Raw genomic sequence first — 16,043 nt, 5'->3', positions numbered from 1 at the left:
ACTGCAATGAAACTTGCAGAGATTACCAATAAACTGATATTTCTGCTAAAGTAATGGTGAGCAGCAAAAACAAGCTCATTTCATGTAGCACATAAACCATAAAAAGCCTCTGAGGAAGAACAGTTTTCTGAAATATAATGTCAATAAACTATACTGATACTAACTGCGTTCCAGACAAGATGCCATAAATCTCTGCTCTCAGATTAAAATAGATATGTGCCTTTTCCAAGAAAGCAAATGTGGCTTATCAATTGATAAAGTGAATTGCAACCCAGTTACTAACACCACTGCAAAGAGAGTTCACATTTCCAGGGTAACAAAGCACATTCGCTGGTGATTAGCACAATGGATTCTATCAGCAATGAGACAAAGAAATAGTCACCTCATTTAGCACCATTGTGTATTGGTACAATCTTGGTAGAAACCAGCAGTCTGGAAAAGAAATTTGAATTCCCGGTCATTAACTGAAAGTAAAACGCCACAAGATTTTACATTTTAAACAAAAACTTTTACTGTAAAGAATTAAACAAAGCAAGCACAATTACTGCAGCATGAAGGGCAGGACTTTCCAGCCTCACTTGGCCCAAAACCAGAAAATCCCACCCAAAGTGCTGTAAATACCGATAACTGTGCAATCAAATAACCGCCTGCTCTTATTGCAAATACCAATAACAAATGTAGAAATCTTCATTAGAAATGTTTCTGTCCTTTAATGATCTAAAATAAGAGGCGATGCCATTAATAAAACACAGCGTCTGTTAATACCGAACAACATGTTCCAACCCACAATGGTTCATCCTGCGGATGGAAATCTCTCACTCTCCAGCTCTGCTTCAGGTTTAGCTATCTGATTGGCTGCACCAGGGAACAGCAAAATCCTTCAGCTTTTCTGTATTAAACTCTCCGCTATCTGCCTTCTGTTTTGACAAGGCAGAAATAGCTTTAAGTTCAGCCTCTGTGTATTTGGGCTTGAGATGGACACACTCATAGTCAAAATCTTCATCCAATGTGAAAGCCTGGACTTCATCCACCAACACCTGGTGAAAAATACAGAGAAGCACATTTCACTGCTGGAGCTTATGATGGGGACACGTTCTGCAACTTGGCACAGGATTTTGTGCAATTTAATAAGACATCAAAATATGATGGAGACCCAACACCTGCTCTGCCCTGAGTGCCTAAATGGGAAAAAGACAAAAAATTGCAAACCGTATGAAACCTCTGCACTCTCCCATGTTTACTCTGATCACCGGAACCTTCCAGGATTAAAGTTAATGAGCCAGATTTCACAATTAGCGATAAGGCAACAGCGTTCAAAGCAAGCAGCCCACAGCAACGCAGTGATCTGTGAACTGTGGATTTCACTTTTCTGATTGGTTTAAAATCTGGCAGCAAGTCCATGCACTCAGTAACAGTGATGTCAGCAAGCAAGGTGAACAGCCAATCACATTGAAGCATTTCCACAGACAGCAAACCAGATAATTAAAGGCACTGGATATCATCTCTTTTAACTTCGATTTTTTGGCCACAAAATAAATAATTATGATTGGATTAATCTGTTTAACTCCACTGCCATTTCCTTGTTCTCCTTAACAATCTCTCCAGATTCATTTCATAACTTTAACCTCTCTCTTCCTTTTTATATATTTAAAGAAGTTCTTATTATCAGTTTTTATTTTTCTTGCTGGTTTCCCCTCATAGTTTATTTACTTACTTTTTATTATCTTTTTAGTTCTCCTTTGCTAGATTCTGAATTTATCCCAGTCCTTGGGGCTATCACCGACTTTTGCCTCCTCATATCCTTTTGCTTTCAACATACCCTCCTTAACTTCGTGCTTCCAGTGTAAAGCAACAAGCTACTCTGTAACAGTTTAAAGCATTAGGTCACAGCTTGATATGACTCCTGTTTGACCAAGACCGCAAGAAACTACAAAGGGTTGTGAATGCAGTCCAGTCCATCACTCAAACCAGCCTCCCATCCATTGACTCCGTCTACACTTCCCGCTGCCTCAGAAAAGCAGCCTCATAATCAAGGACCCCAAACACCCTGGACATTCTCTCTTCCACCTTCTCCCATTGGGAAAAGATATAAAAGACTGAGATCACGGACTAACCAACTCAAAAATAGCCCCTTCCCTGCTGACATCAGACTTTTGAATGGACTTTCCTTATATTAAGTTGATGTTTCTCTACACCCTAGCTATGAATCTGCACCCTCTCCTCCCCTATGTACTCTACGAACAATATGTTTTGTCTGTATAGTACACAAGAAACAATACTTTTCACTGTATCCCAAAACAAATAAAACAAATTAACAAGCTGCTCTGTTTAAACTTTATTTTATTAGTATCACAAGTAGGCTTACATTAACACTGCAATGAAGTTACTGTGAAAATCCCCTAGTCGCCACACTCCGGCACCTGTTCGGGCACACTGAGGGAGAATTTAGCATGGCCCAATGCACCTAACCTGCACATCTTTGGACTGTGGGAGGAAATCAGAGTATCCAGAGGAAATCCATGCAGACACAGGGAGAACGTGCAAACTCCACACAGACAGTGATCCAAGCTGGGAATCGAACCCGGGTCCCTGGTGGGGCAGCAGTGCTAACCACTGTGCCATCGTGCTGCCCACAACACATCACTCTGAACCAGTATAAAACTTTTAAAATATTTTCAGAAGGTCTTAAATAATTGACATACCTGGTCAAGTGTATTATTGTTAAACTCTTTAACGTTGGGCGTGTCTCTGAAGCTCAGTGCTGTGTGTTTACATTTATAATGAGGATGAACTGCAGCATTCTCCTCTTCTATTTCCCCTGGAAGTATCTCTCCCCCTAAACCAGTGACAGAGAATAACACAAGCTGTAAATGCCAATCAGTATTACAGCACAGCCAAGATCTGGCAAATCAATAACGGCAAAATGAGAACATCTCAACAAATGCAATTTTAAAAATTACCAACTAAAGGGGTCATATTTTAAAGATTATTTCCTTTTATGAATGACAATTAATATCCACATAACTGATTAGCTTTTTTTAAAAAGTGTGGGAGTGCCACTTCAAAAGGACAGCAGGTGTTTAAAGAAAAGGCCCAACATCAGTTCCTCAAGGTAATAAATGAGACCCTATTGCACATTCTCCCCATGTCTGCATGGGTTTCCTCTGGGTGCTCCGGTTTCCTCCCACAGTCCAAAGATATGCGGGTTAGATTGACTGGTCATGCTAAATTGCCTCTTAGTGTCCCAGGATGTATAGGTTAGAGGGATTAGTGGAATAAGTGTGTGGCGTTGTAGGTATAGCGCCCGGGGTGGGATGATTGTCGGTACAGACTCGATAGGCTGAATGGTCTCCTTCTGCACTGTAGGGATTCTATGAATTTAGCATGATCGTCACAGGAATTCTTTTTAATTTTTTTCTGACTGGGGATTTAATGCAATACCTTCAACCCCAGATATAAACAGCATTTCTATTTTAGCTTTAGTCCTTGAGCTGCTAAACATCTTTTTATTTCACATATTCCTTCAGTCCTACTTTATTGTATTCAGTCATTGAAACTTGTTGATAGCTGTTTCAGGATGGCATGCTGTGCAGGTCACAATATGTGTTAACCTCCAACACACTATGCACTGGAGTAACCACACTCCTGCCTCATCACTCAATTTCCCACAAAGCAAGTTCTCGATATGATCATGCTGTAAGCTGGTGAGAGGCACCCTCACAGCCAGCCACAGAACAATACTGAATAGAAAGAGCAAACTTGCACATTGTACCTTTCATGACCCCAGAATATCCGGAAGTGTATACGGCCAATTCATTAGTTTAGACTGGGTGACCGCTTTGTGGAATATCCTTCAGCCAGTCCCAACCTTCCTGTCACTGCCATTCTAACTCATTATCTTGCTCTCATGCCCACAAGTCCATTCTTCACCTGCTGCAATGCTCCAGTGAAGCTGCAGAAGCAGCACCTCATCTTCTGATTGGGCATATTACAGCTTTCAGGGTTCAACACTGAGTTCAGCAACTTCAGACTCTGGTCTTTCTCCTCCATCTTGAGCCTTTATTTTAATTTATTTAATACCCAAAATATGTTTGTCCCAATGCAAACCCTCCTCCCCCTCCCCCACCGGGTCATCTCTCACTGTTACATAAGAACATAAGAAATAGGAGCAGGAGTAGGCCATCTAGCCCTTCGAGCCTGCCCCGCCATTCAATAAGATCATGGCTGATCTGTCGTGGCTCAGTTCCACATTCCAGCCCTCTCCCCATAACCCTTAATCCCCTCGCTTATCAAAAACCCACCAACTTGCATCTTAAATATATTTAGCGAGGCAGCCTCCACCACCTCAACGGGCAGAGAATTCCAGAGATTCACCACCCTTTGAGTGAAGAAGTTCCTCCTCAACTCCGTTCTAAACCGCCCCCCTTTATCTTGAGGCTGTGCTCCCTAGTCCTACTGTCCTTTCTGAGCGGGAAGAGTTTTGCTTTGACTCAGCACTGACCTTTATTTTCCCATTAACACATTCTGCTGCCTTACCCTGATGGCATGACTGGCACCTTCTCCTGTCATTAACAGTTCCTCTGTCTCGTGTTCGCTTCTAATTATCACCAATCACTGACCATCTACATACTCCACCTGGCACCCCCTCTCTTATACAGTGTATAATGCAACACATTCCCCCCTCTCTCTGGCTTTTGAAGGAGAATGACATAGTGTCAAGACACTAATTCCTATATTTTCTCACCATAGATGCTGCCAGACCTGTTGAGGCTTTCCAGTATTTTCCATTTTGGTTGTAATTATTTTGGAAGTGGGGCGTGGAAACATAATAGTAGCCTGTTTACACAATGAGATGAATAAACAAGGTGGACGGTGGCTTAGCGGTTAGCACTGCTGCCTCACTGCTCCAGGGACCCAGGCTCAACTCCAGCCTTGGGTGACTGTCTGTGTAGAGTCTGCACATTCTCCCCGTATCAGCATGGGTTTCCTCTGGGTACTCCGGTGTCCTTCCACAGTCCAAAGCTGTGCTAAACTGCCCCTTAGTATCCAAGTTAAGTTAGGCAGATTAGTCATGGAAAATGCATGGGGTTCCAGAAATAGGGTGGGGCACAGGGGAATGGCCTGGGTTAGAGGCTTTTTCAGAGAGTCAATGCCGACTCGATGGGCCACATGGTCTCCTTCTGCACTGTAGGGATTCTATGATTCTACAGATTTCTTTTTTTAGTGGTGTTGCTTGTAGATACCTGGAGAACAACCCTTCTTTTCCTCAAACAGTATCATGGAATCCTTTACAGAAGACCTGACAGAACAAAATCACTTATCCTAAATATGGCAATTCTGACAAACACAACAACCCCTTAGCAAGGCTTTAAGTGTCAGCCTAGATTAAGTAAAGTGAACCTATTATCTTCCAACTAACTCAATGAAAGTGTTACCACTGTTCCAGTGCTGAGATTAGAAAATGAAATAAGGTTTTCCCCTGTCCTTCCAGCTGAGAAAATGAATGTTGCTTCTTTATTTGTCCAAGGTATATCCAGATCAACATCTGTTACTCTTCACTAATTGAGAATGTTGTGGAGATTCAGAAGCTAACGGGCTGCAGTTACCATCTGAACATTGTGTTAACATTTCACAGATGTTGACATTTAGCCACTGTTGTGTTCCTCCCAGAATTCTGTCTTTTTTTTACGTAGGCAAGAGGAACAGAAGTTACTTATTCAAAAACCACTTTCATCTGGTGACATAATTCATTTCCATTTGATAAGATCTCAATGAATCATAGAATCATACAGCCCAGAAGAGGCCCTTCGGCCCATCAAGTCTGCACAGTCACATTAGAAACACCTGAACTCCCATCTAATCCTATCTGCCAGCAATTGGCCCAAAGCCCTGAATGATATGATTTGCCAAATGCTCATCCAGATACTTTTTAAAGGCTTTGAGGCAACCGGCTTCTACCATTCTCCCAGGCAGCGCATTCCAGACCGTCACCACCCTCTGGGTAAAATGATTTTCCTCACATCCCCCTAAACCTCCTGTCCCTCACCTTGAACCTAAGTCCTCTCATGACTGACCCTCCAACTAAGGGGAACAGCTGCTCCTTAGCCACTCTGTCCAAGTCTCTCATAATCTTGTACACCTCAATCTGGTCATCCCTCAGTCTTCTCTGCTCCAACGAAAATAACCCAAGCCTATCCAACCTCTCTTCATGACTTAAATGTTCCGTCCCAGGCAGCATCCTAGTGAATTTCCTCTTCATCCCCTCCACTGCAATCACATCCTTCCAACCAGAACTGCACACAGTACTCTGGCTCATTGCAAACTTACTAATCCTACACCCCCACCCAGTCATCAATGTTATTTATATAAAGGACAAATAATAGGGGGTCTAACACACATCCCTGTAGTAAGCCATTGGTCACTGGTTTCCAGTCACTAAAGCAGCCTTCTGTCATTATCTTCTGAGCTTGTGACATCCTTATCTCGTAACAAAGGGGCTAAAATATAAATGAAGAGCAGGATGTTGTCCTCATCAAAATTCTGTATAACTCCAACATGACCTCCCTGCTTTTGTAATCTATGCCTCAAACACGTGCAGAAGGTGAAGTCGCATGGGATCAGGGGTGAGTTGGCAAGGTAAATACAAAACTGGCTCAGTCAAAGAAGACAGAGGGTAGCACTGAAAGGATGCATTGCTGAATGGAGGGTGTGACAAGTGGTGTTCCTCAGGGATCAGTGCTGGGACCTTTGCTGTTTGTAATATATATAAATGATTCGGAGGAAAACGTAACTGGATTGATTAGTAAGTTTGTGGACGACACAAAGGCTGGTGGATTTGCGGATAGCGATGAGGACCATCAGAGGATACAGCAGGATATAGATCAGTTAGAGACTTGGGCGGAGAGATGGCAGATGGAGTTTAATCCGAAAAAATGTGAGGTAATACATTTTGGAAGGTCTAATATAGATAGGAAATGTACATTAAATGGCAGAACCCTTAAGAATATTGATAGGCAAAGGGTTCTGGGTGTACAGGTACATAGGTCATTGAAAGCGGCAATGCAGGTGGAGAAGGTAGTCAAGAAGGCATACGGCATGCTTGCCTTCATCGGCCGGGATATTGAGTTTAAAAATTGGCAAGTCATGTTGCAGCTTTATAGAATCTTAGTCAGGCTGCACTTGGAATACAGTGCTCAATTCTGGTCGCCACACTACCAGAAGGATATGAAGGCTTTGGAGAGGGTACAGAAAAGATCTACCAGGATGTTGTCTAGTATGGAGGGTATTAGCTATGAGGAGAGGTTGGAGAAACTTGGTTTGTTCTTACTGGAGTGACGGAGGTTGAGGGGAGACCTGATAGATTATGAGAGGCATGGACAGAGTGGATAGTCAGAAGTTTTTTCCCAGGGTAGAAGAGTCAATTACTAGGGGGCACAGGTTTAAAGGAGATGTACGAGGCAGATTTTTTACACAGAGTGATGGGTGCCTGGAACTCGTTGCCGGCGGAGATAGTGGAAGCGGATATGGTAGTGACTTTTAAGGGGTGTTTTGACAAGTACACAAATGAGATGGGAATAGAGGGATATGGTCCCCGGAAGAGTAGGAGGTTTTAGTTAAGTCAGGCAGCAGGCTTGGAGGGCCGAACGGCCTATTCCTGTGCTGTAATTTTCTTTGTTCTAATTGATAAAGGCAAGTATTCCATCTGCCTTTTCACCACCCTACCAACATGTCCGTCTGCTTTCAAAGATCTGTGGACAAACACACTGAGTTCACTTTGTTCCACAGAACTTCCTCATGTCCGACCATTCATCGAGTAATTTCTTGTCAAATTACTCCTTCCAAAGTGTATCACCTCACACTTTTCAGATTGCCACTTATCTGCCCATTCCATCTATATCTTCTTGTAGTCCAAAACACTCCACCTCAGTGTTAACCACCCGTCCAATCTTTGTGTCATCCACAAACTTACTAATCCTCCCACATAATCATCAATGTCATTTATATAAACGACAAATAATAGGAGTTCAATACAGATCCCAGTGATTCTGGTCACTAAAGCAGCCTTCTGTCATCACCCTCTGGAGCTTGTGATATTCCTACCTTGTAACAAAGGGGCTAAAATATAAATGAAGAGCAGGATATTGGAATCAGTATTCCACTCCTGTCTGAGTTACCTTGCACATGATGAACACAGTAACTTGTTGCTGACACCCATTTGGACAAATGCAAGAATGCCAGATTTCAAATAATCACCAAAATAATACAAGGGAGCTGACTGGTTGGCGGGTCAACTCTGATGGTGCAGGTATTGCCATAGAGAGAACAAGAGGAAACCATGGGATTTCCAAGCTCTCAGCTAATTCAGAAAGGCACAGGGTTGGACATATTCCTTCTGTTTTCAGAGAATAGGTCCCTATATACGAATGTATATTACTTAAAGCAAGCAGAATGTTATAAGCTCAAGTGATGTGAATTGGTTGTTAATGGAGCTATTACACTCTCAGGATTGTTCAGCAAGTGCTGCCTAATTGTGAAATCACATCTAACAGCAGACACTGGTCAGAATGTAGGCCGGACTCATTCAGCCCACACATGCAAAACCCACAACAAAATCTCTACTGTTAGAGATGATTCGCAATTGTCCAGTACGAGCAGACTCCTCAAAGCTTCTCAACAGCCTATACAGCATAAATCTGGAAAGTGATAGAACTTTACTATCAAGAATTTCATTAGGATCCAGGACAAAGCAGTTCAGTTGACCAGTGCTTTGTGCAATCGAATAAACAACCATCTTTTCTATCACAACTTTATCTGGGCTGCAGTAGGTAGAATCTCCAGAAAGCTCTTCAATAACTCACCCAGACTTCTTTGGAAATACTTCTCAGATCCACAACATCCACCAACAAAAAGTCATAGACAGCAAGGACCACTATTTCTAAGTTTCCTTCCAAAATCAGACCATCCTGATATGGATATAAATCATCTTTCCTGCATCAGGTTAAAATCCTAGAAAAACCCACCAGTCAGCATTATGAGGACACCTTCACACAACTGACTGCAGCAGTTCAAGAAGGTCAGGAAATCTTTACCCTGAGAATTTAGGAGGCATGATTAGAAAGTTTGCAGATGATAGCAAGATTGTTGGCATAGTGGACACTAAAGAAGTTTATCTAGGATTGCAATAGGATCTTGATCAATTAGGCTAGTGGACTGATGAATGGAAGATGGAGTTTAACTTAGATAACTGCAAGGTGATGCATTTTGGAAGACTGAACCAGGGCAGGACTTACTCAGTTAATGGTAAGGTGTTAGGGAGAGTTATAAAACAAAGAGATCTAGGGGTACAGGTTCATAGCCCCTTAAAGATGGAATCACAGGTGGATAGAATGGTGAAGGAGGCAGTCAACATGGTTTCATTGCTCAGGATATTGATAAAGATTGGCTATTCTGATTGGCGGTTGGTGACTCGTGGAGCGCCGCAGGGATCGGTGCTGGGGCCTCAGCTATTTACCATTTATATAGATGATCTGGAGGAGGGGGCTGAATGTAGGGTGTCGAAATTTGCTGATGACACGAACGTAAGTGGAAAAGCAAATTGTGCGGAGGGTGTGGAAAGTCTGCAGAGGGATCTAGATAGGCTGAGCGAGTGGGCAAGGACCTGGCAGATGGAGTACAATGTTAGCAAGTGTGAGGTTATCCACTTTGGCAGGAATAATAGTGGGAGGGATTACTATTTAAAGGGTGAAAAGCTGCAGCATGCTACGGTGCAGAGGGACCTGGGGATCCTTGTGCATGAGTCGCAAAAACCCAGTCTGCAGGTGCAGCAGGTGATCAAGAAGGCGAATGGGATGCTGGCCTTTATAGCGAGGGGGATAGAATATAAAAGTAGGGAGATCGTGCTGCAACTGTACAGGGTACTGGTGAGGCTGCAGCTGGAGTACTGTGTGCAGTTTTGGTCGCCACACTTGCGCAAGGATATTTTGGCCTTGGAGGGAGGGCAGAGGAGGTTCACTAAGCTGATACCGGAGATGAGGGGGTTGGACTATGAAGACAGACTGAATAGACTGGGTCTGTACTCGTTGGAGTTTAGAAGGATGAGGGGGGATCTTATAGAGACGTATAAGATAATGAAGGGGATGGTTGGGGTAGAGGTAGAGAGATTCTTCCCGCTCAGAAAGGACAGCAGGACTAGAGGGCACAGCCTCAAGATAAAGGGGGAGCAGTTTAGAACAGAGTTGAGGAGGAACTTCTTCACTCAAAGGGTGGTGAATCTCTGGAATTCTCTGCCCGTTGAAGTAGTGGAGGCTGCCTCGCTAAATATATTTAAGACACGGGTAGATAGATTTTTGGTAGGCAAGGGAATTAAGGGTTATGGGGAGAAAGCGGGAAAGTGGAACTGATCCACTTCAGATCAGCCATGATCTTATTGAATGGCGGGACAGGCTCGAAGGGCTAGATGGCCTACTCCTGCTCCTATTTCTTATGTTCTTATGTTCTTACAGGAGTTGGGACATCTTGTTGAAGTTGCACAAGACATTGGTAAGGCCACACTTGGAATACTGTGTGCAATTCTGGTCACCCTATTATAGAAAGGATATTATTAAATGAGAAAGAGTTCAGAAAAGATTTACTAGGATGCTACCAAGACTTGACGGTTTGAGTTATAAAGCAAGGCTAGATAGACCCTCTTAATTTTTTTCCCTGGAGCATAGAAGGCTAGGGGGTGATCTTATAGAGATCTATAAAATAATGAGGATCATAGGTCAGCTAGATAGTCAACATCTTTTCCCAAAGGTACAGGAGTCTAAAAACTAGAGGGTATAGGTTTAAGATGAGAGGGGAGAGGTACAATTGGGCACAGGGGGCAATCTTTTCACGCAGAGGATGGTGAGTGTCTGGAACAAGCTGCCAGAATTAGTAGTAGAGGCGGGTACAATTTTGTCTTTTAAAAAGCATTTAGAAGTTCCATGGGTAAGACGGATATAAAGGGATATGGGCCAAACGTGGACAATTGTGACTAGCTTAATGGTTAAAAACTGCGCGGCATGGACAAGTTTGGCTGAAGGGCCTGTTTCCATGCTGCAAACCTCTATGACTCTAAGGTCCTTCTCGACAACTGGGAAATGGCAAAGTCCTTCTCCATGTTTGTATATGAGAAACAACGCTTTGTCACCAATACCCATGGCCTAAGAATTTTTTTAAATCTAACTGTACTCACGAAGTTACTTCATAGCCTCTGCTTTAATATGAACAGACTACAGTTACTGTCCAATATAACTCTCGATGTCTCACCATACACAGAACATGCTGCACAAATCCAATGCTATCTTGTTTCTGGTTCCTGTTTCTATTTGAACAAACACAGCATCAGTACATTAAACAATAGCATTATCAAGATGTCCAACTACAACATTAGACAATTGCTTAGCCAATAAGTGTACTCATTAATGATAGCTGCTGTTTTCAGGCTTAAAGCCCAGCTGTGTTTTGATGAGCTGCAATGAAGCAGAACAACCCAGATAGAGGCAACTGCGGAAAGCAGGGACAGTCCCTGGGCACCGGTGGCTGGAATCAGCATTTGTCTCATTACTAATAACTCACATTCAGATACAGTGGGCGCTAAATATTCCCAGCAATCCAATTCACAAAACAAAAACCTTCTGGAGCTGAGTAAACATAGAAACAATTAAAATCAATGCATTAACTGTGTGAATTAACTTTGTGAATATTCATAATTGCAGCAGAGAAGCTGAGCAAGATACAACTAAAGGGAAGAATTTGCATTTCAATTCATAAAATGACTTGTGACCAATTATTTTTAAACTGGTCCCAAATGTTAGAACCATAGAAATTTAAAGGGCAAAAAGCTGCAGCATGCTACAGTGCAGAGGGACCTGGGGGTCCTTGTGCATGAGTCGCAAAAACCCAGCCTGCAGGTGCAGCAGGTGATCAAGAAGGCGAATGGGATGCTGGCCTTTATAGCGAGGGGGATAGAATATAAAAGCAGGGAGGTCTTGCTGCATCTGTACAGGGCACAGGTGAGGCCGCAGCTGGAGTACTGTGTGCAGTTTTGGGCGCCGTACTTGCGCAAGGATATTTTGGCCTTGGAGGGAGTGCAGAGGAGGTTCACTAGGCTGATACCGGAGATGAGGGGGTTGGACTATGAAGAGAGACTAGATAGGTTTATGGACGAAAAGGGATTGGTTTAGGTTAGTGGGTCATTGTTTTGTAACTGGTCGGCGCAACATCGTGGGCCGAAGGGCCTGTTCTGCGCTGTAATGTTCTATGTTCTATGTTCTATGTTCTATGACTGGATCTGTACTCATTGGAGTTTAGAAGGATGAGGGGGGATCTTATAGAGATGTATAAGATAATGAAGGGGATGGATAGGGTAGAGGTAGAGAGATTCTTCCCGCTCAGAAAGGACAACAGGACTAGAGGGCACAGCCTCAAGATAAGGGGGGGCAGTTTAGAACGGAGTTGAGGAGGAACTTCTTCACTCAAAGGGTGGTGAATCTCTGGAATTCTCTGCCCGTTGAAGCGGTGGAGGCTACCTCGCTAAATATATTTAAGACACGGGTAGATAGGTTTTTGGTAGGCAAGGGAATTAAGGGTTATGGGGAGAAAGCGGGAAACTGGAACTGAGCCACTTCAGATCAGCCATGATCTTATTGAATGGCGGGGCAGGCTCGAAGGGCTAGATGGCCTACTCCTGCTCCTATTTCTTATGTTCTTAGGTTCTTATGTTCTTAAATGGTACAGCACAAAAAGAGGGCCATTTGGCCCATCTTGTTCATGCCAACTCAAAGACACAAGGTGCCGTTTCTAATCCCATCTTCCTGCATCCAGCCCATAGCACTTATGGTGCAAATCCAGGTTTTTTTTCCTTCCAATTGTGCTTACTTGGAAAGCTAGTGCAGACTCGATGGGCCAAATGGCCTCTTTCTGCACTCGAGGGATTCTATGGCTCTATTGGCACAGAGGTTGGTAATCAGAGAGACAGACTTATGGTGATAGGTTAAAACAAAGGTTGCTTGCAAAACAGACTAGATTTTACACTCCCAAATCAGTGGAATTGAAGAAGGTCGGAGGTCGGAGGATGTATAATCCAAGGAGGGACCTGCCCCTACTCCTGCAGTAATGTTACCAGTAGTTCAGAGGCAGTGTAGGGCCTGCCCATTAGTGGGCCAACTGAATCCCTGAATTGGACAATTAATGCCTACCTAAGCATCTCACCCTGCCACTGCCCTCAGGATTTAGTTGGTGGTGACACAGGCCCATGCCAAGCACCAGGTCTGCTGGTGGTGATTGAGGTCCAACTTTAACCATCCTTGCATCATCAGAGCACCCTCTTAAGGTACTAATTATCTCCCCACATGATCTCTCAAACCTCAACTCCCACCTCCACCCTAGCCAGGGCCTACCAGCTTAACATTCAATGAAACTTGCAATGTGATTCCGCACAGTTTGCCTCCTCCAGCCTCGAGTACAGTACCAGCAGCGGCCACCTCTCCAAGTGGAACAGCTGAGCTGTGACTGGCCAGCAGCTTATCCAGGGTGGGACGTCCGGTCTCTTGGGGGGCAGAAACCCCACCTCCGGACAGTTAATGGCCAGGGAATGCCACTCTTTGGCTGGCGGGCTCCCAGACACCTTTCAGCAGAGACTACAATGCCCCATAGAATTCAGCCAAATGTTTTCTCACACAGGATGTTACTGTCACCTTAATGCACTGCCTGAAAGGGGGTGGAATGAGGCTCAGAATAATATTCAAAAGGGTATTGGCTGAACACTTGAAGGGAACAGATTGGCAGGGCTCTAGAAAAGAGTAGCAGAGAGATATATATTGGACAATTCTCTCAAAAACAGAGGCGGAATGGGCCAGTGCTGTGCTGTAATATTCTATGATTCAATGATTTTAACTAATCATGTCAACGGAGTGCCTCATTTTACTTAAAATTCTCATTAACGAGTGAATACTTTATAATATTGAAATGCAAGGATTGAAGTACCAGACAGCATCTATTTTTGACTTTGATTCTGAATCAAATGGATTTATCCTTGGTAAATAGTTCCATGTTGACTGGAAATATTTCAGTAATGGGAGAGTGGAAACGTGAACGAGAATCAAGGAAAGTGTAAATTGCCAACGCGTTTGTCTGACACAGAAGTCTTAATTTTTGAAATCAAATGTTTCTGGACAAGCCCTGACTGCAAAATTTGGGAAATTCACTTGCTCAGTTTACATGGTAACGGCAGAGCAAAAAACAGCAACATAAAATACTGATACCTACCAGCATTCTGTAAACGTGCAGTGACGACCTGACTGTCCATTTCCTCAATGACAAGGCAATTGCTTACCTTAAATAAATTAAAAGACAAGAAAGTGAACAGAAATTCTTCAATCGTTAACATCTTCAAAACTAAACTTGTGAAACTTATTTGTTATCTGTAGATATTTATCTGGCTGTCCAGTACCACATACCATATCATAGAATCCTCACACTGCAGAATGGGCCATCTAACCTACACATCTTGGACAATTTAGCATGGCCAATCCACCTAACCTGGACATCTTTGGACTGTGGGAAGGAAACTGGAGCACCCGTAGGAAACCCACACAGACATGAGGAGAAGGAGCAAACTTCACACAGTGACCCAAGCCAGGAATCGAACCCAGCTCCCTAGCATTGTGAGGCAGCAGTGCTAACCGCTGTACCACCATGTCCCCCTGGACTTAACAATGGAAAGTTTAAAACATTGAGAGAAAGCCAAACAAGGAAGCATTGTTACATTTCCTGATGAAGTAACTATTGCAACAATATAATATTCCCTGAAGCAAAGGGAGAAAGAAATCATTTCCAAATGCTCTTCTCAATGATGGATTAATTCATGTCAAAATGGAATTATTCACTCCAACTCTGGCCCTGGGGGATGGGGAGAAAATAGAGGTGTGTACCTGTGTCCAGAACACTGGGAAATAGCAGAGATCCTGGTGACTTTGCCTCTTGTCTACCTCAGTGTTTTCCAAATCGCAACCATTAAATTTAAATTGTTCCTAAACTCTGAGGAACACAGCCTAATTTAAATATTCCAATGATTGTTGTGTCTCTCCTGGGCGGGGTACCGAAATGGTTGCCATGGTTAGACTAGAACTGGTGCGTTCTTAGCTGCTCAGGTCAGTTCCACAGTTTGACCAATTTAACTCCCAATCATTCATCATGTTGGGGTTTAAAATTAATTCTCCACTGCATGCATTAGAGCTCTTAACTAAACAGAAATGAGAAGAAAGAATTTCCAAATTGATAATGGTCATATATAAATGTTTAACATGCTTGTGCCATGTTGCTGGGTGATATACTGGACAGGATTGCAGCATGGAGTACATTTGTTCAGGTCTGAACATTAATCACACTTGGGCTCAACCCCAAGTTCGACACATGGGCAACACAGTGGTTAGACTGCTGCCTCACGGCACTGGGGACCCAGGTTCAATTCTGGCCTTGGGTGACAGTGTGGATTTGCACATTCTCCCCGTGACTGTGTGGGTTTCCTCCAGGTACTCCGGTTTCCTCCCAAATTCCAAAGATGTGCAGGTTAGGTGGATCAGCCATGCTAAATTGCCCCTTAACATCAGGGGAATTAGCAGGGTAAATGGAGATTAGGCCTGGGTGGGACTGTTGTTGGTGTAGGCTCGATGGGCTGAATGGCCTTCTTTTGCAATGTAGAGATCTACAATTCTGTTCTACGAAGGAGATGTTTTCTAATTTTTTAAAAGTACTTAATTCACACAAATAATACAGACTGAATCATGACTTTCTGTCCATCTTCTCAATGTTTTATTTAAAATCATTACGTATTTGATAATCTTGAAGCAGTCCATTACACTACAGGAAGATGCTAACGAATATCTTACTGTCTGAAAGCCAGGGAGTTTGAATTTAAAAATGTCACGCTGCCAATGAGGGTGGGGGAGGCAGATTTAAGTCATCAATTTCAAAAGGGATAACACCTGAAGAAAAAATAAATGCAAGGCTCTGAGGAA

At 43.2% G+C, this 16,043-nt stretch overlaps 1 protein-coding gene across 3 annotated transcripts in view; it reads right to left on the bottom strand.

The window, feature by feature from the left end:
- Positions 1 to 515: 515 nt before the first annotated feature.
- iftap (intraflagellar transport associated protein) overlaps positions 516 to 16,043 on the bottom strand; it is a 40,891-nt gene continuing 25,363 nt past the window's right edge. For all 3 annotated transcript variants that reach the window (XM_080189852.1, XM_080189851.1, XM_080189854.1), the window contains 3 exons: positions 14,293 to 14,359; positions 2,703 to 2,836; positions 516 to 1,037 (listed from right to left, as the gene is read on the bottom strand). In XM_080189852.1, the coding sequence (XP_080045978.1) occupies positions 840 to 1,037; positions 2,703 to 2,836; positions 14,293 to 14,359 (399 nt within the window). In that variant the 3' untranslated portion in view covers positions 516 to 839. The remainder of the gene's footprint in view (positions 1,038 to 2,702; positions 2,837 to 14,292; positions 14,360 to 16,043) is intronic.

The sequence above is a fragment of the Carcharhinus amblyrhynchos genome, chromosome 6, assembly GCF_965287045.1.
Source record: "Carcharhinus amblyrhynchos chromosome 6, sCarAmb.v2.hapA, whole genome shotgun sequence".
Lineage (NCBI taxonomy): Eukaryota > Metazoa > Chordata > Chondrichthyes > Carcharhiniformes > Carcharhinidae > Carcharhinus > Carcharhinus amblyrhynchos.
Note: the sequence above shows the minus strand (reverse complement) of the source record. Positions and strands in the feature narration are given on the sequence as shown.